The sequence below is a fragment of the Mus musculus genome, chromosome 9 (genome assembly GCF_000001635.26).
Source record: "Mus musculus strain C57BL/6J chromosome 9, GRCm38.p6 C57BL/6J".
NCBI classification, from domain to species: domain Eukaryota; kingdom Metazoa; phylum Chordata; class Mammalia; order Rodentia; family Muridae; genus Mus; species Mus musculus.
The window spans coordinates 39,311,989-39,336,596 of NC_000075.6; the positions used below are offsets into that span (position 1 = coordinate 39,311,989).

General features: G+C 37.8%; 1 protein-coding gene and 1 pseudogene across 1 annotated transcript; one reads left to right on the forward strand and one right to left on the reverse strand.

The window, feature by feature from the left end:
- Positions 1-6,658: 6,658 nt before the first annotated feature.
- Olfr948 (olfactory receptor 948) lies at positions 6,659-7,624 on the reverse strand. Its single transcript, NM_001011756.1, has one exon. The coding sequence runs from the start codon at positions 7,622-7,624 to the stop codon at positions 6,659-6,661; it is 966 nt and encodes a 321-aa protein (NP_001011756.1).
- Positions 15,312-15,890, forward strand: Gm21041 (predicted gene, 21041; annotated as a pseudogene).

The window sequence follows — 24,608 nt, forward strand, 5'->3', positions numbered from 1 at the left end:
CCACTTCAGTAGTGTTAGGATACCAAAAGTCTAGTTCAAAAGTGTCACCAAACATGAATCATCAAGAGTGATATGATCCAGTAGAAACCACTCAATAGGCTTGAGTTGGTGGGAGCAAGCAGGAACAGCTGTAATGCCAGAACATTATCTGTCTTGCTTTTCTCAATTAATGGAAGATAGGTGAAGATGTGAGATCAAGGAAGGGTTGCACAGCTAGCTATACAAGCCCCCTGTCACTGTCTCTTAAGTCCCACTTATACTCTCTGTGAACATCACATGTCCTCTCATGGGTCTTTCCTCAGCAAAATATCTCACCAGAGAAACTTGAACATCTAAGAAGAACCTAAAGAAATGTTCAATGTCATTAGTTATCATGGAAATGCAACTAAAAAGACTCCGAGATCCCTTCTTATATCAATCAAAATGGCTAAGATCTAAAATTCAAGGGCCAAAACATTCTGGTAAGATTGTAGAGCATGGAGAACACTCCTTCATTGCTGATCAGAATCCAAACTTGCATAATCACTCTGGAAATCCATCTGTTGGTTTCCTAGAATATAAGAATAGCTCTATCTCAAGACCCTGCTTTATTGCTCCTGGGCATATACCCAAAATATACCACCATCCCAAAAGGACACTTGCTCAACTATTTCCACAGCTTTATTCACAATAGCCAGAAACTGGACAAAACACAAATGTAACCTCAACTAAAGAATGGAAAAAGATAATATTGTTCATTTACACAATGGAATACTACTGAACCATTAAAAACAAGGACATCATGGATTTTTCAGGCAAATAGGAGCAACTAGAAAATATCATCCTGAGTGAGATAACCAAGACCTAAAAGAACATACATGATATGTATTTCTTTATTATTGAATATAAGCCATGAAGTACAAGATAACCATGTCATAATCAACGGACTCAAAGAAGTCAAATAACAAGAAGTGCTGAGGAGATAGAATCTTTCTCAGCAGGGGAAACAAAGTAGATATTGGAGGTCTCTGAACTGGGTGTGAGGGGCAATGTGAAAGGGAATGGGGTAATGGTAGTGAGACTGTGTGAGGCAATTTCTAGGAGATACAACTGACTAGAAATGGGACAGCCACCAGGGGGGATCTGGGGAGACTCTTAGAACTTCTGGATTCAGAAGTAGCTAGCTATCTTCTCCAGATAAGACTCCTAATGTAGATTTGGACAGCAGAGAGTCCATCACAAATCTTTTACCCAACATGTGCCCTGACCACAAGATGTGGGGAAAAGATAGAGCAGAAATTGAGGGAATGTCCAACCAATGAATTCCCTGAATTGAGAACCATCTCATGGGCACAAACCAATGCCTGACACTATTAATGATACTCAGTTATGCTTGCAGGGAGTAACGTAGCATAACGGTGTTCTGAGAGGCTCCACTCAGCAGCCAATGGAAAGCGATATAGAGACCCACAACCAAACATTAGATGGAGCTCCAAGAGTCTTATGGAAGAGTTGAAAGAGGGATAGAGAGACTAGAAGAGAAGATGGAATCCACGGGAAGAAAAACAAGGTCTACCTGGACCCTTGCAAGCTTTAAGAGACTGAATCAACCAAATAATGAACACAGGTTAGATCTATGCCCCCTGCACATATCTAGTAGAAGACCAACTTGGTCTTCAACAAAAGGAACAACAGCTTTTCCTGAATCTGTTGCCTGCTTGTCTGTCTATGGATCACATTCTCCTAGATGGGCTGGATTTTCTGGCCACAGTTGGAGAGGATATGCCTAGTCCTGCAGCAATTTAATGTGGGTAGGGAGGGAGGGGAGTGGCTGTTACCTAGAAGGTGAATGTGCCTTCTCAAAGAATAAGGAGAGGAAGGAGACAGGGAGTTTGTATGTGAAGAGGTACTATGATTAGAAGAGGTACTGGTATTGGGATGCAAAGTGAATTTTTAGAAAATGATGGGATCAGGATAAGATGTGGGGAGAGACTGGAGAGATGGCCAGATGGCAATGAGAATGAATGGTAATCTGCAGCTGTCTTAGGTGTGGGATGGGGACATCTCAAGAGCATACCAGACACTTGGGACTGGAGACATGCCTATGAATCAATGGGATGACATTAGCTGAGACTCACAACAGTGGGTACATAGATCCTGAAGTAGCCACCTTCTGTAACCAGGAACAAACCACATTGGAAGGATAGGGACACCAACACTCTCACAAAACTTTTGACCTAAAATTTATCTTGTCTACAAGAAACACAGGGACAGGGGGATGGAAGAGAGACTGAATGAATGACCAAGCAATAACCTGCCCAACTTGAGACCCATACCATAGGCAAGCATCAATCCATAACACTATTAATGATACTCTGATATGTTTGCAGAAAGGAGCCTAGCATGGCTGTCCTTTGAGAGGTTCTGTCCTGCACCTGACTCAGACAGATGCAGACACCTATAGCCAAACACTGGATGGAGCATGAGGACTTTATTTTTAAAATTATTTTATTTTTTTTACATTCCAAATGTTGCCCCACTTTCAGGTCCCCTCCCTAAAAAAATTATTCACCCCCCACCCAAACCTTTTGCCTCTGAGAGGGTGCTTTCCCATCCACCTTCTCTCCTAGCCCACCTGACCTCACCACTGCATCCGCTTTCCCAGGGGCATCAAGTCTCTACAGGTTTAGTAGCATCCTCACCACATGAGGATATGCAAAGCAGTCCTCTGATACATATACACTGGGAGCCATGGACCAGCTCATGTATGCTCTTTGATTCGTGTTCAATCTCTGGGAGCTCTGAGGGTTTCTGGGTTAATTGATTCTGTTGTTCTTCCTATGTAGCTACCATCCACTTCAGTTCCTTTAATCTTTCCCCTAACTCTTCCATAGTGGTCCCCAACCTCAGACCAATGGTTGCCTGTAAGCATCTGAATCTGTCTCAGTCAGCTGCTAGTAGAGCTTCTCAGTTTATGTCCTAATTGCTACTCTCCCTCTGGGTATTCCACTTCCACAGTCAATCTTCCTGCAACACCCATGAAGTTGTTCAGTCAATGGACAGCCTTTCCTTCAGTCTCTGCTCTGTTTATGTCTCTGCATTTTCTTTTAGACAGGAACAATTCTGGTTTAAATTTTGATGATAAGTCTAGCTATAAATGCAGCCAACTAATATTTCATATATTTCGGTCTTGCACACATCTTGTGCATACTGTCACATCTTACCTAGTTGTGAACCTTGTAAGACACAATAACAACTAGATTAGACTGGTATACCCACTGGTGAAATAATGGCATGAGATGTCAGGGGAAAAAAATCACTTCCTTATTTGTCCTAAGTCCCACTTCACAAAATGAAACCTATATATGGTACCAAAAACAAATCAAGAACCTCTCTCTTAGTAAGTAATAGACCCTAGGGAAGAACCTACTTTTCATATTGAATTATTGAAACTTTTGATGTACTATTTTCATGTATAATAATGATAGACACATCCTATAAGTTATATCTTGTCTTATTGATAATGCTGCCCCTTCCTTGGGGTCATTATTCAGTGTAACAACACACTGCTTCAGAAACAGTATGCTTTTGATGTTAATATTTTTTTAGTGTCTTTCTCTGGTTATCATAATCACTGAAAAGTTTGGGACAGTGGGACTTGCTTACTCTTCCAAATACTTTGGAATAGTTTTCTGTGTACATGTGCACTTCAAAAGGTAACTATTCCATAATGAGTATATTCTGCCTATTACTAATCATTATGATAAAATTTTACTTGACATTATTAAGATAAATGATTAAAATTGCATCTGCATAAGCCTTTGAAAGCATTGTCAAACAATACACAAGAAATATTCAAATTAGTAAGTATACACAAAAACTCTTTATTATGTATCTTTTTCCAGATTGCACGTAGTATGTCCCTTAAAAAGTCATATGATCAATTTTAGTTCAGAAATTCTGCCATCATTTTGAGAAATTTGGAAGTGTATGAAGCCAGATCCAACTAGAAAAGGTAATACAACATACCCAGGGGGTTTCCTCTAAAACAAGTCACTATAATGAGGCAGTCTATAAATAGAGCCAAGTTAATATGCCAAATCTATGACATTGTACTCCAAAATCAAAATAACAACAGCAACAACTTCACCTATAACAATTATTCAGGGTACTCTAGTTATGATAGATAAATCCCAACTAGCACAAAAAGCAAGTACTGTGTTCAGAATCATTATGAATACAGGAGCAAGTGATTCAGAGTGATTCTAAACCCTCTGAAGCTGATTTATGAAAAGATTTGTAGAGGTGGACATGTGGATTAGAGAAGAGATGAATGCTATATGACGATCTTGTTCAGCACTTATTGTATATGCACATGATAACAGAATGGCAATGGAAGCTGAAGCTTTAGAAGACCATCAGAATTCCATTGAGAATTGAATTGCAAGACATTCCTTTTACATTCTCTTGACTGTCCGTCTATTTTATAAGAGGCTGAGAGTAAACATATCAGCAAGTTTATTTAAAGGTTTAATTAAGGAACTAGAATACCAAGCTCATTCTGAATATGATTAGAAACATCCTATTTTGCCCAAACCATCAAAATCGAAAAACTTAATGAAATAAACAAGAAGACCAAATGGAGCTTTCAGACTTCAACCTACCACAGTGAAATGTGGGGAAATGGTAACTAACCCTCAATCATTGTTGACTGGATTACAAACTGATATGGCTAATTTTGAAGTCTGTGTTGAGTTCTACATAAGTCACTTGAGAGAAAGGAAGACAAAGAGAGAGAGGCAGGGGAAAGAGAGAGAGAGAGAGAGAGAGAGAGAGAGAGAGAGAGAGAGAGAGAGAGAGAGAGAGAGAGAGAATCTACCATACGAATATGCAATTCCACTCATGGCCTATGACCAAAGGTTTGACATTATACAACATAGATTATGGTTCAGCCAAGTTCACTGCACCTCTGCTCACAATAGCTAAGAGATGAAAATGAACTAAATGACCTACAACTGATGAAAACACAATGCAATTTTATTTAGTTACAAAAATCTAAAATTTAGAAATTTTCATGTAAATAGATGGAGCTAGAAGATATTGATTGAGGTAACACATTGCCAGAAAGAAAAACAACACAAGATCTCCTTCCTGCATGAACAGAATAAAGAAAAATTTGTGGTGGACATCTACAATAGAGAGGGAGATAGGGTACAAGTGCTATGAATAGGAAAATAGAAATACTAGCTGAGACTTTACCTGGGGAGGGGGATGGGAAGTCAATGGAGAAATAGGAGAAGGGAAGAGAACAATTATGTTTGAAAAAATCAATTAGAATTCAAATAATTCTATGTTTACCAAAACACACACAAACACACACACACCCCACCCAAAACATTATATGCTATTGCTCTTGCCCTTATTGTGTCCTAGAAACTAAAAGTAAATCTCTATTGCTGAAGACACTACAGTATTCTGACACAGAACTAGGATGAATAAAGCTGTATTTGAATAGAGGACTATTTGCTGTTGACTAGCTTTCGTAACATGGAAAAATGAAATCCAAGTAGCCAAGGGAGGAAAAAAATTTCATAATTGTATCCAGCTGTGATACAGATGAATCAAAATAATAATCAGCAAGTCAAGTTATACCTAAGATGCAATAATGCTAGTTATATTATAACAGTAAAATGTAACTACTAAATTGATCTTAAGGCCCACTGAACAGGCAAAATTCTTGCCTGGTTCTATAAACATAGTCATCTATGAGATGAGATTATGAAACTTAAAAGAGATCTAATAATGACACCTACACAAACTGGTATAATATCTAACTGCATACTTTGTATATATTGAGACACCCACAGATAAATGTAACTCTTTTTACGTCAGGTGGAAACAATTACAGACCTCCGTAATTGTTCTAAATTAATGGAACAATCCATGGTGGGGTAACAGTCATACTCACCCATGAACTATATAACTCCTTTCTTTAAAGCTTAGGTAACATTTGAGAAGAAAAGAAAAGAATATTCTACCAACTAGAGTACTAGTAGGCCCACGGTGACGTTGTATCTTCTATGTATGACAGGGAAGCAGCACTGCACATCTCAATAATATAGTTTCCTAAACAAAAAAACAAAACTGATTCCATATGATATACCAATGTAAAAGAGGGGAATCTCGGCTCACACTTTCTTGAGTAACTAATAATTGCTAACACCTGAATCTGTCTTCCTATGGGTATATATGAAGGAAAGGAAAAGAGGTTACTATTTGAGAGAGAACAGGAAGATCATGGGAGAATGGCTGGTGGGAGATGAGGAAAATGATTACATTTTCATATGAAGTTCTCAAAACCGAATTAAAATGAATAAAAAGTTACATTTGTGTTATAATTAAAGAGTGAAATTTATAAATTTAAAGGAATATTTATCAAACGTGAAAATATGTAACTTGACTGGCAATCAGCTATGGCCATAAGCATTCATGTTATCCTTAACATTTGCCCACATTGTTCATTCTGAGAAATGTATGAGATATTAGGTGCATGAAATTTAATATTGACAGTTTTAATTATCGAAAAATTATCGAAGTGTCATAAATGAGTAATAGTAATGACAGGGAGGATAAAATTAATAGTATCAATTCAATCTATATGTTTTTGAACAATTTTGCTCTAATTAATAATCTTCACACGACTTCTGCTTACATAAAGCCTTTTTTGTTCAAGAATTCTTTTCAATGCAAGAGTGACATCCTTATTCCTCAAGCTGTAGATCAATGGGTTCAGCATAGGTACAACAGTAGTATAAAACACAGAGGACACTTTCCCTTGGTCCACCAAACTCACTGATGAAGGCTGTAAGTATGTGAATGCAGTAGAACCATACAAGATAGCAACAGCAGAGATGTGGGAACTGCAAGTACTGAAGGCTTTGAACTTGCCCTCACTGGAGCGAATACGGAGGATGCTGGCAATGATGAAGATGTAGGAAGTAATAACAGTCAGCATTGGGACACAGATGTTTACTGAACCAAAAAATAGAATCAATATTTCATTGATATAGGTATTAGAGCATGCAAGTTTCAACAGGGGAAGAAGATCACAGAAATAGTGGTTGATCACATTTAACTTGCAGAACTGAATCCTAATTATAAAGCCGGTGTTTACTGATGCACAGAACACAGCATAAATATACACCCCTGAAATCAAGGAACTGTAAATCTGATAGGACATGGTTACATTGTAACGTAGGGGGTTACAAATGGCAACATAGCGGTCATATGCCATTACAGCTAATGTGTAGCACTCTGCAGTTCCAAAACTGATGAAGAAGTAGAGCTGAACCATGCATCCAGAGTAGGAGATGATGTTCTTCTTTGTCAGAAGGCTCACCAACATTTTAGGGGTAACAACTGTAGACTGACAGAAGTCAATGAAGGACAGACTGCTGAGGAAATAGTACATGGGTGTGTGCAAGTGGGAACTGATCCCAATCAATGCAATCATCCCCAGGTTTCCTGCCACAGTGATCAGATAGATTGCTACAAATAGGAGAAAAAGGGGCAGCTGAACTTTTTGATTCTCTGAGAGTCCAGCCAAGAAGAACTCAGTCACTATGCAATGGTTTGCAGCTGCCATGTTCTCCAATTAGATCCTGAAGGAGTAAAACAGTTGTAAGCCTGTTAGAGTCACTTTTTACTATCACTGAATTCAAGATTTAAGATTTTTTTTTGTGTGAATTCAAAACTATGTCTCTAAGTTGAGATGGAAAGTGGGTATTATTGTAGAAAAGTGTCCCACTGTGGTGCAGAAGCAAGCTTTCAGTAAACACACCAAATAATCATTGATTCCCAAATCAACTTTCACAAAGGGATCTATGGAATTCTTGTTTTCAGACATTAACATTTTCTAATTCTTAAGATTCATTGTCTGTAAATGCCTGTGAATATTTTTTGTCATCTGGACCATCTTTAGCTATAAGGACTGGACACAAGGTAACACTAGGATTAAGACCTGGACACAGCAGAGCAGTTATTTTAAAGACTCACAGTCACTGTGACAGGATGAACAGAATCAATGTAAGGCAACACAGTCTGAGTACCAGCAGGGAAAGTGGAGTTCAGCATAAAGTTCACCCCATCTAAGGAACTATTGGCAGTATATAACTGCTAAGAGAGTTCATATCAGTTTTCTCTCAACGGGAACTACCAAACAAGTTTATAGTGTGATAGAGGGAATGTGTGTGTTTGTGTGTGTGTGTGTGTGTGTGTGTGTGTGTGTGTATGGAAGAGACAAATTGGTCACGATGGGAAAATAATAAGAGGACTCAAAGCTGCATGGCAAGAAGGAACATGGACCTGGGAAGAGTTGGGAGATGGAGAGTAAATATGATCAAATATGCTTATCAAATTGATAAGAAGTTAATAAAAATATTTTAAAGTTTAAGGGGATAAAAGAGGTGACAAACCCACAGTGATTAATTCATCTGCCAAAGGGTTTATAGAGACTAGAAAAATATTTGCATAAGTTTTAACATAAAGATAACATAATCTTCTAAAGTAACTCATATTAAAAATAAAAACTTATAAATAAAATACCTACAAAGTTAGTATGTAAACAATAAACATGTATATTAATATATGCTCACTACGATAAAATATCCATCAAATCAAAGTGAGATACTTTCATACATGAATGTTAGAATAGCTTTTGAAAAGTTGTGGCAATGCCAAATGTGCATTTGGAAATCAGCTATACACATCACACAGCATATGTTAGTGGGGAAATATATATATATATATATATATATATATATATATATATATATATATGTGTGTGTGTGTGTGTGTGTGTGTGTGTGTGTGTGTGTGTATAAAGCCTTAAAACTTTGAAAAACTAGTTTGATACCCTAAGTATGAACACAGATCTTCTATGCACTTCAATTATGTTTCCCAGTATTCTTTCAGGATAAATAGAAATATTTGCCCACAGAATAATTGTGGTAAAATTATCTGGCAACATTATTCATTCATGAGTAAAGCTCTAGTAAGAAACAGCCTAAGTATTCAATTGCACTTTTTGTATAGAATAGAATTCTAATTTGCATTTATAATGGAACAAATCTCTCATTCGAGCATTAGCATATATTTCCAAAGCATGATATCATTGTAGTAGACATAAAAATAGATCTTTGAGTTTTATCGAGCTTGCACATAAATTATATATATTTTCACAATCACTGTGAATTCATATGTACAGCTGCCCTATGGTGTCTGAATGACATTGTTTCCATTTATTCATCCACCACCTTTAGTGAATGGGTTCTCTCTTTTGGAGTTGTTGGACAGTGAGATCCTTTCGATCCATGCAAAGAAATTATAGGGTCTTCTTAAAATTCTTTTTTAAACCATAAGGTTCAATGGAATGACCTTTTTTAAAGGCCCTTGTGCTTGAACTACAGAGTATGGAGATATTAATATACTTGGCTGGCCCTGGAAGATAAGTCACTAATGGCTAGCTTTCATGAAGGTAGAAGAGACTATGAACACTAATCGAGGAAAGAACTGCACAACAATCTTATTCACCTCTAAACCATGTGAGCTATGTTAGCATATGAACTAGAAGACATTCTCATTGGAACCATGGTATCATAAACATCATAAAATAATTGAAACATCTCTTTACAGGATGAACCCTATACCTGACACTATTATCAGACAAAGGGCCTGTTGGTTTTTAAAACTTTGAAATTGTATCGAAGCATTTTAAATATTATGTATGTTTATGTATATCATACATATACATATATAGAGAGCATATATTTAATCATATTTTGTAGTTATTTATGTGTATTGTAACTTTTTGAATGGTATTCTAATACCTATTAAACAAATCATGTAATGCCTGCATTAAAACTTGTGATTAACTTTTTCTTACTTTAATTTTTCAAACTTGAGTTACACTTTTTCTCACTAAGTTATAGCACATTTTCTTTTTGATGCTGTACAAATTAAAGTCTGCTTTGTCATGTGTAAGTGCACCACCACAAACTTTATATTTGCTAGTCTTTGGATGTCAAACATCTATATTCCTACTTAATTATTATGTGTCCTTATATTTAATTATATTTAGTGGCATGTCTAAAATTAAAAAATAAAATAAAAACAGTATAAAATATGAACAGTTAGCATCAATTATCCAAAACCCAATCAAATAAAATACACATAATTCTCAAGTAGTAGTGAGAGAACTGAAGAAATGCTAAATGTGAGAAGAACTCACAGTAGTAGCATTTTAAAATGTTCAATATGGTAAAAAAATAAAGCCTCACAGACAAATGTTAGGCTTGTCATAATCCAATTATTGTATTTCAGATACAAAGTCATATTATTTAATATGCCAATATACTTCTTAAAGCAATCTTTATCTATGTTTATTTCAGAACATACAAATAAATCAGTATAGGCAATATTTAAAAATCTGCATCTTAATGATCAAAAATAAGCAAGTCAGGAAATTTTAGATGTATATAAGGCTCAATACAAAGCTTTCTTCTGGAATCTCAGTATATTTAACATGCTCATCCACTATTGTCACGTGCTTTAATTTACTTGTTAATACATTATATTTATTATTATTATTATTATTGTTGTTGTTGCTGTTATCATTAGGTTTGTGTGAAGTATTGCTAACAGGTGCATGATATGTTGTGGTGAACAGTAGAGAGGAAGACATAAATTTGGATGGCATGCTTAATCTTCTCACAATGCAGGATTGGAGGATAGAACTAGAGTCATCAGAACTGTATAGCAAATCCATTTACCCTCTGAATCTACTTGTCTGACTAGTCAGTGCCTTAATTTCTACAAGAGTAATTGCTTTTCACTCAGAACTAAAACACATATTAAATGAAGTGTGAATTAATTCATTTAGTAATATTGTTATTGTTATAAGTCACATATGGTGATTAAAGTGTAGAAACCTTTCCAGTGCAAACATGTATACATGTCTATGAAGAAAACCAAAAAATATTGCATTTTCTGGTTTTAGTCTTAAACTTATTACAAAGAGATAACTGAATCTCTGCAGAACAGCTCCTGTTTAATCTTTAGCTTTTCTCGAGATTACCTCCACAGCTGTAAAATAAATAAATAAATAAATAAATAAATAAATTCCTGATCTATTCCTAGGCACTGAGTTGTAATGTTATATCAACTGTCCACATTCTCTACTCAGTTATTTTAAGCCAGTTTAAGCCAGTGTTATTACTTCCTTGCTCATTACTGTATTTGTAAGTTATTTTTATCATAGATACACTGGTAGTTTATACAACCATTAAAATAGTTTTAAAATTATTTGTTCATCTCATATAATTTATTTAATATAGAGCTCTTGATGATATGCCAAATCTCACGGATAAAAATCTCTTCTGGTAACATGTGGAGATCTGAACCAGCTAAAGATTAAGAGTAATTATGTAAAATTATAGAAATGCCAAAAGAATAGTGCACTTGGGAGACATTAGGTTGAGGAAAACCATTCTAATACCATGCTTCAAAGACAGTTTTTAGAAATTTTACTGACCTGCTCTTTTTCTTGTTTCAATGTATCTCTGTGTCTCATACTCTACATTTTTTCTAAATATTGCTGAATTTTAAATACACATAGCCTTAGGTCATTGAAGTCATATAAACTAAAATGACATCTACTCTACTTTAAAGAATTCACAAGGTAAATCTTCCATACTAGCATATATTAATAAGAACAGGGCTATAAGTATGGGATAAGATTTACAGCCAAAATAAAACTAGAAGAAAGAGAAAATAAAAGTTGTAGTAGAATCTATTATTGCATACTCATGGAATAACACTAAATACAAAATTGTACCTGTATTCCTATTGTTGTTGTATAATAGGCAAAATTTTGAGTAAATTCACAATAATAAAATTTTGAGTGTCATCAATATTACTCAATGTGTTCAACATTCAAATGCTTGATGCTAATATTTTTATGTTTTACCATTCAAAAAATGTTTTTGAAATTCATTTTCCAATGGCCATATATTTAACCTTTTTGTCTGAAAAATGAATGTTGTTCCGCAATGATTACCAGTGTAAAATAAAAATACAAAATATGTTATACTTTAGCATAGTTGTTTCAAAGAAGGTATGTAGCTAAAACCTAGTTAAGTGATCTATAATTTTTATAAAATAGAACAGTAATTCCAATCATATAATTGAGTATTTGTATTACAATTATCAAACAAGGAATCACAGATTATAAATTTTATATATTCTAATAATAAAAGGATTTTTTTTCACTTAAATTGAATAGGAAATCACACATTTATCCTGGTAAGGAGTGTATCCTGTTGTGAGCTTGCCTTCAAACTTACTACAACCCAATCATACAAGACAAAAAAATAATTCAAACCCATTCAATATTAAAATAATATTAAAATACCAAATCAGTTAAAATGACTTATTATATATAAAACAGTGAAAATAAGTTAAAAAATAACAAATTTATTAGCTCCTAAATTGCTTTTAAAATGACTACTAATATAAGAAATATATATATATATATATACATATATATATCATCCAATTAATGTGTAAAACTAAAGATAAAATTTTAATTCAAAAAACAATAAAAATCATAGACTGAGGAAATGAAGGGCAAATACATAACGTTTCATTAAAAACAAATCTTAGAAAATAGCAAATTGTACTATATTATTTGAGACTATCCTAATACATTATTAAACAGATATCTGAAAGATCTCTGATGTATCTTCTCAGCTCAGGAAATTTTGAACAGAAACACTGCAAAGAGGTCACAATGATACCTGATAGTTGAACCAATAAGCCTATAGTGACCACCATTTACCATAACTGTACCTTCTCTGAAGGCATTGTTAAGGTTTTCATTTCTTCTGTGTTCCATGAAGTTAGAAAGAACAAATTTAAAGCAATTATGTGAAATTTCAGGTTATGGTATTCACTGTGGAAATCAGCTATGGAAAGGACATTGGCAAGGTGAAACAGAAGTTGACAAATGCTTGGAAAACATTTAAAGGTGGTATAATGCGTATGCAGCTTACATATTTTAAGACAGTTGTGATTTTTGAAACCATAAAAATAAACATTTTAATGATCATACTTTAATTGTAGTGTTATTGTAAAGAGTGAAAAAGTCATTTATTCAAGCTTATGGAATATGCTGTAGCCTAAATCTGATAATAATTCACATTTACAGACCTAGAGAAACAATTCCCTATCATTTATTTGTAAAACCACAATTGTCCACTTAGTGGATCCTGGCCCATTTTTTAAGCATACAAATCCTTCCTTTTGTGATGGACACATTTGGTTACTTAAAGTTCCTAGATTATCTTACAGTTATTCATTGTATACATTTTAAAAATGGTGTTTGTTCTCCTAGAGAGTATCACTGATAAGTTTTTCTTTGTTTTCAGGTAAATATACATTTCCTTTTATATCCTATCTAAAACTATTGCTGACATGCTGTGATTCTCCAAAAATCTTGTAATAGAATCATCATTTCTACGTGTTCAGGATGTTGTAATTTCTGAACCTCATAATTACTTCAGAAATAAACTACACTACTAGTCAGATGATTCATAGCACTTATTTTCTAGTCTCCTCTGTAATACATTACTGCCAAATTACAGGGATTTTTATGGTACTTCTAATAATAAGGGAAATAGATGAATGAATGGAAGATATACAAATACCTGACTTCTAACCATGATTGATTCAGCCATTATAGTCCTAAATGACAAGTGTAAAACAAACACATTACCTTAATTCTCCAAGAGTACTCAATATCAAGTTTTGTTTGCTGTTGCCCAATGGTACTAATCCTGGAATTGTAAGAAACAGGCACCCTGCATTCTACAATTCGTATTTAAAAGTCAAGGCCTAGTCCTCAATGACAAGAGTACTTTTCAGACATGTCTACATCTCAAGTTATCTTCTTCCAGAACTCACTTAATTTGTAACTCTGAAGTTTCAATTTCACACTCATACTCATCTGAGCAGTTGTGAAGCTCTGAGTTTAATTACTTCAGGTATTCTACTTCATGAAATAAACATTCCCTAAGGATAGCCATTATTCTAGATATGTGCTCCTGAGAAAAATAAGCAATTATCAGTGATAATTCCCCAATTGTGAAGTTGCTCTTCAAATGATTTCTTCTAATTTCTAACCTTTCAGATCCTAATAAAGATTTTAACCATGTGAATTACTGAAGAATTGTGTTTTAATGCTTACTGTGCTCCAACAGGTGTTGGTGTGCTTGAGATTGAGTGCATTTCTTAGTCACCTCTATTAACACAACAGACACAACACACAGTGAGATTATAAAGTTTAGAGGAAAAATGCCTTTCCTAATGAGTTATATGGTATTGATTATAAGTTTACTATTGTTTAAATAATAAATCTATTCATATAAATATTATTAACAGTTTCCCTAAGAACTAAAACTGCTTTGATCTTTTCCTAATTTAAGAAACCCAGAAAAACAATATAAGGATCTAGAGAAAAACAATTTGGGTACCAATCTGACTATAGCTGTAGTTGAGATATTTCAGAAATAAAAGTTAGAGGGGGATGAAACCTCTTCCTCTCCTCCTGCTCCTGTTCTGGTCAGAAAGGTGAAAGCGCCACAGTTGCAGCTAGCTCAGGAATTTCTGGCTCTTTTCTCTTTACCTTAAATTTGGGTGTCTTTTATGAATAATCGACAGCAAAAACCAACACTATCAGGCCAGTGTATTAAAATCAGAAAAATAAAAGAGATAAAAAAGAGAGTTTTGACCCTACTCAGTTTCAAGACTCTATTATTCAAGTCTTAACTGAAATTGGCACTGATTTGGAAATAGTAGCTAAGTTTCTTGATGCTTCTGGAGCAAAACTTGACTACTGACTTCTGCCTTTATGCAGAAATACTCTTTGATATTCTGGTAGTACTCCAGTGTGTAAATGTACCACATTTTCTGTATTCATTCCTCTGTTGAAGGACATCTGGGTTCTTTCCAGCTTTTGGTTATTATAAATAAGGTTTCTATGAACATAGTAGAGCATGTATTCTTGTTAATATGTTGGAGAATCTTTTGGGTATATGCCCAGGAGTGGTATAAATGGATCCTCAGGTAATAAATACTATGTGCACTTTTCTGAGGAAGTGCCCGACTGATTTCCAGAGTGATTGTACCAGCTTGCAATCCCACCAACAATGGAGGAATGTTCCTCTTTCTCCATATCCTCACCACCATCTGCGGTCATCTGAGTTTTTGACCTTGGAGGTTTCAGCAGTTTTTGCTGTAAAGCTCTTTAAATCATGGATAAATGAAAAAGATAACAATGCAGTTTTTGCAAGTCTTCAGAAAGTCAGCATGGACAACAGACTGATGGATTTATTACTTGCCAATAAAGTGTTGTGTACTTCACTAAGTATTTCACTGAAGCAGGATTAAAAGAATTTTCAGAGTATTCTACAACCAGCCAACCATTGGGCCTCTGAAGGAACTCCAGAAGGAGCTTCAGGAGCAGGTGTCCCACTGTGACCCATTCAGGGGCATAATTTTATATGTAAAAGAGGAGATGAAAAAGATAGCATCCCGGAACCAGTGGTCATTGGGATAGTCTGTTCCAGTGTGATGAGCACTGTGAAATGGAATAAAAGAGGAGAAGCTTATACCAGAACAAGGCATCAAGCACTTGAAGCAATACAGTCCTCTCCTTGCTGCCTTCACTGCTAAAGGTCAGTCTGAGCTGACTGTTACTGGAGATTCAGAAGTATTGCTATGACAGCATTCACTTCATGAAAGCCTTCCAAAAAATAGTGGTGCTTTTTTTATAAAGCTGAGGTCCTGCGTGAAGAATACTCATTGGAGCAGGAAGGGGGATGGAATGGTGTTGTTTTGTCTCTGGGTAATGCACCTGTTCCCAGGAACAGGATATTGACTGGATAAACAGTTCAGCAGGAAGATTAGAACAGAATGGGTTATTAGGCACCTGTCCACAAGATTTATAGCTATTTGTTCTCTGCTAACTTCAAGATTTTTGTCTATTTGTACTCAGCTGGGCTAATACTTTCCCACAGAGGCCAAGACTTTGTGCAAGCAAGCACTTAAGGCAGTTAATATTCAAACAGGGTCACTCCTAAAATTTCCTGCATTTTCTTAGTATAAAGGGACTATGGAAATTTAGTCTTTGCTAAGGCCTGACCTCTAGTGCCTAAAGGGAAACTTGTAATGGCTCCAGTCTTCCTGGTGTTGTCCAATGAGGCACGAGGGCCATATACATCATGATGTCCTTTTCCTGGAGAGTGGATAGTTTGGACAATAATTCCTATCCAGTCTGTTTTGTCCCTCAGGGAACCCAGAAAGATATTTTTAGTTTTTCCTTAATATTCCCTTTAAGTGCTTTGCCTCGCAGCCCAAATAGGAACTTAGTTTGCCAGTCAGAAGGGGATCTGAGTGCCCCCTCTCTACTTGGTACGGAGGCATACGTCCCCCTTAATTAGGTTGGGTAGAGGTGGGTTTTGGGAATACCCTGGAGAGAATATCAACCACATGTCAAGTCTCTAGGTCCTCTAAAGCTAATGTATGATAAGGTACCTGTACCTGGATAGGTTTTGCTGCCAAATTATCAATCTGATATTTCACAAAGTTGGTAACTCTGTTAAGGACTCAGGGGCCAAATGAAATAAGCAAAAACAATCCAACTAATGGTCTTTGGAAGGAAGTAGGGTTGACAAACACGGAGAAGTTGAAAACCAAATTTTATACCAGCTCTCCTCTCTCTTCCTCTCTCTCTCTCTCTCTCTCTCTCTCTCTCTCTCTCTCTCTCTCTCTCTCTCTCTCTCTTTCTCTCTCTCTCTCTCTCTCTCTGTCTTTTCTCTAGTCCTTCTCTGACTTTTCTCACACTTTCTTTGACCATCCCTGTCTTTTCTATATAAAAGCAGCATTCTTCCTTGAGAGCTGCACACGGCCCTCCCTGCTGAAAAAAAGAGTAAATCAAATCCTTTGAGATTTTGGAGGACTGCAGCTAAGGAGGAGAGGGAATCTAAGAAGTTGTTGCCTTGTTGGAGATGCTGGACGTCTTCATCAATGGTGACACTGAGTTTTTGATACCTAGGCGTGGAAAGAACATATGAAGAAATGCAAGTCCCTGCACCCACTGCACCAAGGCCTCGGAGGGCCAAAATGGTAATGGCAGTTAGGGGCTCTCTTTGCTCATGGACTAGGGAAGGGGAGGAATCAGTGGGCTGATCCCACAAATGAAAAATCTCTTCTGAATGCTAATAAATCAATCGAGGGACCAATTGTACAAGAATGCAAACATCAGAATTTTTTGCAGAAAATGCACTGGCTGAAAGGCAGGGGATGAAGCTGTCAAGGCAAACCCACTAAGTATCATTTGGAGGAACTAAATACTGGCTACTAATATCAGGTGCAAGGGTAACATTACAAAGATGGGAATACTGTGAAGGAGGTGTATTATGAGTTACACGGAGGCCCAATCCCGAGACCTGAGACAGGGATAAACCATTCCACTCTCTGGGCTGCCAGCGGCAATGGTGGGAATTATTTGTAGGGGTAAAATGGCAGGGAACAGCAGTACCTTCATAAAAAGGGGGTTGGGAATGGTAAGACAGCCAACAATTATTAACAAGGTTAGGGGAAGTGTAAGGAAAGTTTTATTCACTAAAGTGAGGATAAGGTATTTGGTCTGAATGGAGGGGAAGGATTGGCTATGGGTGCAAAGGAAGTTTCTGAGGTATAGCTATGAGCAGTTTCTGTAAAAGATGGACAGTTAGGTTTTATTGAGTGGCTGTGGCTAGGGGACTAAAACAGGGTTGGGACCAATAAGAACTGGCAAATCGGAATGAAAATCTCTGTGTCCAATTTTTGGAATTATCATGGTCTGTAAATGTAATGGAAAGGGGGATGCACCAACCTCAGGTGATGCAGTTAGGTTTTTTACAGAGAGATTGGTATTTAAGGAATTTTGGGGGCTTCAAAAAATTCTGAGAAACAGTAATATAATCCCAGGAGGAGGTAGGATTCCAACAGGCTACCCCCGATGTCTCACAACCCCAGCTGGCACAATAAAGATCAGTTTTGTCACCACACTTATGATGGAGGGAGCAGCCATGGTGGTGCCCTGGGCAAACGTAAAAATCTGTATCTTGAAGTAACATTCACCTGATGGAATTATTGCAGCCAGGTTTGACTGACCTACTAACTGAAATCAAACAATCATGAGAAATATTACTCTGAATGTTGGGCATATTATCTTCTGGGGTTTTGTATGAATCTAGCTGGTATGCAAGAGCACAGGGGGCCGCCACTCCCTGCACTAGTTTGCAAAGATTGGGGGTAAGACAGGCCAGCCACCAAATACTGGTGGAAATCTTGGAAGTGGCCCAGAAAACATCATTTCTCTCTGAAAGGACCACCCAAGTATAATTCTAAGGGATGTGCCTATTTTTAGGAGATTTGGGTGGAGGCAGCTGAAGGTTTGCGGTTATTCTAATCAGCCACAAGATCATGAGTGTCTTCATCTGGAGCAGCATCTGAAAAAGAAATGATAGTTGTCTCAGGAGGAGATGGTCGTTCCATTCTGGACACAGGCAGGTTAACAGTTTTTACTAGCCTCTCCAGTAAACATCTTGGGCCAGCATTCTCTTTATCATAGATGCAAGCGCACCTTCATCCCCAAATAAGGATGGGATCTGGTCCTTTCCACTGTCCAATGAGGGGATCTTTCCATGTCACAAATGAAAGAAAGGCTACATTAGATCGTGGTAAACAGCAATCTCGGCCAGTGAATCAATTTCCAGACTTGAGACAGTTTGCAAATCCGGAACCCCTTGAATGAAGGGGTGGCCAGGTTCCGCTGAGGAAGGATCTTGATAAGACACCCAAAGGTTTTGCTGTTACCCTTTCTCCAGTTCTTCCCCAGAGGGACCTACGGCCTTTTACAAGGGTAACTGTACACTGGGGAAAAGGAAATAATCAGACTTTTCGGGGTCTGCTGGATACTGGTTCTGAGTTGACACTGATCCCAGGGGATCCCAAGAAACATTGTGGCCCTCCAGTTAAAGTAGGGGCTTATGGAGGGCAGGTGATTAATGGAGTTTTGACTGATGACCGACTCACAGTAGGTCCAGTAGGTCCCTGGACACATCCTGTGGTGATTTCCCCAGTTCCAGAATGTATAATTGGGATAGATATACTCAGAAATTGGCAGATTTCTCATATTGGTTCCCTGAACTGTAGAGTGAGGGCTATTATGGTTGGAAAGGCCAAATGGAAGCCTTTAGAGTTGCCTCTGCCAAAGAAAATAGTGAATCAAAAACAGTATCGTATTCCTGGAGGCATTGCAGAAATTACTGCCACTATCAAGGACTTGAAAGATGCAGGGGTGGTGGTTCACACCACATCTCCGTTTAACTCTCCTATCTGGCCAGTGCAGAAAACAGATGGATCATGGAGAATGACAGTTGATTATCGAAAACTAAATCAGGTAGTAACTCCAATTGCAGCTGCTGTACCAGATGTAGTTTCATTACTTGAGCAAATTAACACATCTCCTGGCACCTGGTATGCGGCTATTGATCTGGCAAATGCCTTCTTCTCAGTACCTGTCCATAAGGACCACCAGAAGCAATTTGCTTTCAGTTGGCAAGGCCAACAGTATACCTTCACAGTTTTGCCTCAAGGATATATTAACTCTCCTGCCCTGTGTCATAATTTAGTTAGAAGGGATCTTGATCATTTGGATCTTCCACAAAATATCACATTGGTGCACTATATTGATGACATTATGCTGATTGGACCAAGTGAGCAGGAAGTAGCAACCACTTTGGACTCATTGGTAACACATATGCGTATCAGAGGATGGGAAATAAATCCAACCAAAATTCAAGGACCATCTACCTCAGTGAAATTCTTAGGAGTCCAGTGGTGTGGGGCATGCAGAGATATTCCTTCTAAGGTGAAAGATAAGTTATTGCACCTGGCCCCTCCTACAACCAAGAAAGAAGCACAACGTTTAGTGGGCCTATTTGGATTCTGGAGACAACACATCCCTCACTTGGGTGTGTTACTTAGGCCTATTTACCAAGTGACTCGGAAAGCTGCTAGCTTTGTGTGGGGCCTGGAACAGGAGAAGGCCCTTCAACAGGTCCAGGCTGCTGTGCAGGCTGCTCTACCACTTGGACCATATGACCCAGCAGACCCGATGGTACTTGAGGTGTCTGTGGCTGATAGAGATGCTGTTTGGAGCCTCTGGCAGGCCCCTGTAGGTGAATCACAGAAAAGACCTTTGGGATTTTGGAGCAAAGCTCTACCATCATCTGCAGACAACTATTCTCCCTTTGAAAAACAGCTCTTGGCCTGCTATTGGGCCTTAGTGGAAACTGAACGTTTGACAATAGGACACCAAGTTACTATGCGACCTGAACTACCCATCATGAGCTGGGTACTATCAGACCCTGCAAGTCATAAAGTGGGACGCGCACAGCAGCAGTCTATTATCAAATGGAAGTGGTATATACGTGATCGGGCCAGAGCAGGTCCTGAAGGCACAAGCAAGTTACATGAAGAAGTTGCTCAAATGCCTATGGTTTCTACTCCTGTTACAATGCCATCTGCTGCCAAGCATGCGCCTATAGCCTCATGGGGTGTTCCCTATGATCAACTGACCGAAGAGGAGAAGACTAGAGCCTGTTTTACTGATGGCTCTGCACGGTATGCAGGCACCACCCAGAAGTGGACAGCTGCAGCATTACAACCCCTTTCTGGGACAACCTTGAAAGACACAGGTGAAGGGAAATCTTCACAGTGGGCAGAACTTGGGCAGTACACATGGTATTACAGTTTGTTTGCAAGAAGAAATGGCCAGATGTACGATTATTCACTGACTCATGGGCTGTAGCCAATGGATTGGCTGGATGGTCAGGCACTTGGAAAGATCACAATTGGAAAATTGGTGAGAAAGACATCTGGGGAAGAAGTATGTGGATAGATCTCTCCAAATGGGCAAAGGATGTGAAGATATTTGTGTCCCATGTAAATGCTCACCAAAAGATGACTTCAGCCGAGGAGGAGTTCAATAATCAAGTGGATAAGATGACCCGTTCTGTGGACAGTCAGCCTCTCTCCCCAGCCATCCCTGTCATTGCTCAATGGGCACATGAACAAAGTGGCCATGGTGGTCGAGATGGAGGTTATGCTTGAGATGGAGGTTATGCTTGGGCTCAGCAACACGGGCTTCCACTCACCAAAGCTGACCTGGCTACAGCTGCTGCTGATTGCCAGATCTGCCAACAGCAGAAACCAACACTGAGCCCCAGATATGGCACCATTCCTCGAGGTGACCAGCCAGCAACCTGGTGGCAGGTTGACTACATTGGACCACTTCCTTCGTGGAAAGGACAGCGTTTTGTTCTTACTGGAGTAGATACTTATTCTGGTTATGGATTTGCCTTTCCTGCACGTAATGCCTCTGCTAAAACCACCATTCATGGATTGACAGAATGCCTCATCTATCGTCATGGTATTCCACACAGTATTGCTTCTGACCAAGGAACTCATTTCACAGCCAGAGAAGTTCGACAGTGGGCCCACGATCATGGAATTCACTGGTCTTACCACATTCCCCATCATCCTGAAGCAGCTGGGCTGATAGAAAGATGGAATGGCCTTTTGAAGACGCAGCTACAGCGCCAATTAGGTGGTAACAGCTTGGAAGGCTGGGGCAGAGTTCTTCAGAAGGCAGTATATGCTTTGAATCAGCGCTCGATATATGGTACAGTTTCACCCATAGCCAGGATTCATGGGTCCAGGAATCAAGGGGTGGAAAACGGAATAGTTCCACTTACTATCACTCCTAGTGACCCTCTAGGAAAATTTTTGCTTCCTGTCCCCATAACTCTAGGTTCTGCTGGCCTAGAAGTTTTGGCTCCAGAGAGGGGAGTGCTTCTACCAGGAGCTACAACAAACATTCCATTGAACTGGAAGCTCAGACTTCCCCCTGGTCATTTTGGGCTTCTAATGCCCTTAAACCAACAGGCTAAAAAAGGAATAACAGTGTTAGGAGGGGTGATAGATCCAGATTACCATGGGGAAATTGGATTACCTCTTCACAATGGTGGTAAGCAAGATTATGTCTGGAGTGTAGGAGATCCCTTAGGGCGTCTCTTAGTACTACCATGTCCTGTGATTAAAGTCAATGGGAAACTACAACAGCCTAATCCAAGCAGGATGACAAAGGATGCAGACCCATCAGGAATGAAGGTATGGGTCAATCCTCCAGGAAAAGAGCCAAGACCTGCTGAGGTGCTGGCTGAAGGAGAAGGAAATACAGAATGGGTAGTAGAGGAAGGTAGTTATAAATACCAATTAAGGCCACGTAACCAGTTGCAGAAACGAGGATTATAAAGTAATATGAATGACCATTGTAAATTTACTAATGCGTTTGCGATTGTACGAGGGATAGTTATATCATGTTAGGCGTATTTACAACCTTGTTATTGTTTCATGTGAACATGAGATATTATTCGTGTCAAGTTGACAAGGGGTGGATTGTAGTGGCTATTCCTGGTTGTCAACTTGACAATATTTGGAATGAACTACAATCCGGAATTGGAAGGCTCACCAGTGACCCTTATCTGGAGGCTTGGAGATCCTTATCTGGATCTTGGTTTGAAGATCTTGAGCCATAGTGTTTATGGATTCCAGAAGATTGAATCTCCGAGTTTAAGGAACACACCTTTAATCTGGGCTACGCCTTTCATCTGGGATTAAAGGTGTGGCGGAACACACCTTTAATCTGGGCTACACCTTCTGCTGGAGACAATATAAGGACATTGGAAGAAGGGAGTCTAGCTCTTGCTCTTGCTCCTTCGCCTGCTTGCTGCGTGAGACTGAGTAACTGCTAGATCCTTGGACTTCCATTCACAGCTGCGACTGAACAATTGTTGGGAATTGGGCTGCCGACTGTAAGTCATCAATAAATTCCTTTACTATCTAGAGACTGTCCATAAGTTCTGTGACTCTAGAGAACCCTGACTAATACACCCCCCCAAATATTATAGCTGCAGACAAAAAGGAAAAATCAAAAAGACCAAATGGAACAAATAATAGTTTGCTAAATCCTCTACATGGGAAAAATCCTAAAATTTGTTGAAACATAAAAATGCCTCTAGTTAAAATGTCAGCTATACATAGTCTGTAAATTATATTGCTTATAAATCTTCAAAATTCATCATGCCATTCTTTCATGTGGCATGAATGAAGATTTATTACAATTTAGCTATTGATCAAATTAACTCATTAAAAAAGACAATTGCCTTTCACCTTTTCAAATAAAAAGCAAAACTTCATCCTTAACTGATCTATGCACCTTGCACATTCCCTATGAATATCTTTGTAGAAATAAATATTGGTTGTAAGGTTTATATATTACAAAATAAAACACCAAGAATACAGCTCTGACAAAATTCATCATTGGGAATGCTTAAATAGCTTGCTGTTCCAGCTCCCTGTCTGATCCTGTTTCAACTGATGCAGTTTCTAAAGACTTGCTTTGAAAATCACTTCACAAAGGGCTATTAATCCCCTAAAATCTAGGATAATCCAGCCTTTCAAATGATTCTAATCAGGATTTCCATTAATCCCTGAAGTTCTCAACACATAAAAACGGACAACAAATAAAGATAACTTGCTTGATTTTGACTTAATAATTTTTTTTTCAATTTCAAGATTCAGGTTTCAAAGGTGGAGTAGAATTCCCAATTTGAGATTAAACAATTTCTATAACAAAATTTTCTATTAATTTCAAAGTCATTTTGAGAATTTCATATGTATGTTCTTCAATTTTATCATTTTATTTATTTTTCTCCAACCACTGTGTGTGTGTGTGTGTGTGTGTGTGTGTGTGTGTGTGTGTGTGTGTGTGTGTATGTATCCATGAGTAGATTGTCACTGCTGTCAGCAATCATTAGTTGTCCATACTTCTTTCTTTGAAAGCTCCCTTCATCTAGGAATGGGGTCCAATGAAATTAACACCCCCCTTCTACATTGGTATGCCAGCTGGATCATTATTGGGTCTAATTTATAGAACTTTATTGTTGAGGTTTACAGTGCCATTTCCCTGCCATACATAGAAGACATGTTCTTACCACATAATTCCTTGTACTCTGGTCATTAGAGTACTTTTTTTCTTCTCTTACAAAATGTTCCCTGAGCTTGAAAAAGAGAAGTGGTGATGTAGATGGGTGAATTGTGGCTCTTCAGGACATCATGAATTATTCATATTTATATTTATATTATGTTCATATTTAGAACAGTCATGGGGTTCTTTAATTGTAGCCATCTACTGTAAAAGAGTTACATGCATCTCTATGTGGCAAAATAAATACTGGGTATGCAGTTAAAGTTTATACTAGCTTGTATAGTTGTCACTAATTGGTTCTTCCTAATTTTGAAAATCTATCTCATCAGAAACTCATAGTTGACTATCTTTTAGAACCATGAACCTCTCCTATTGAGTGAGATCAGAATCAGCAATCAGAATGCCTAACATA

Excerpts from the sequence above, each read along its gene's own strand:
- Olfr948 (NM_001011756.1), bottom strand. The coding sequence starts at position 7,624 with ATGGCAGCTGCAAACCATTGCATAGTGACTGAGTTCTTCTTGGCTGGA.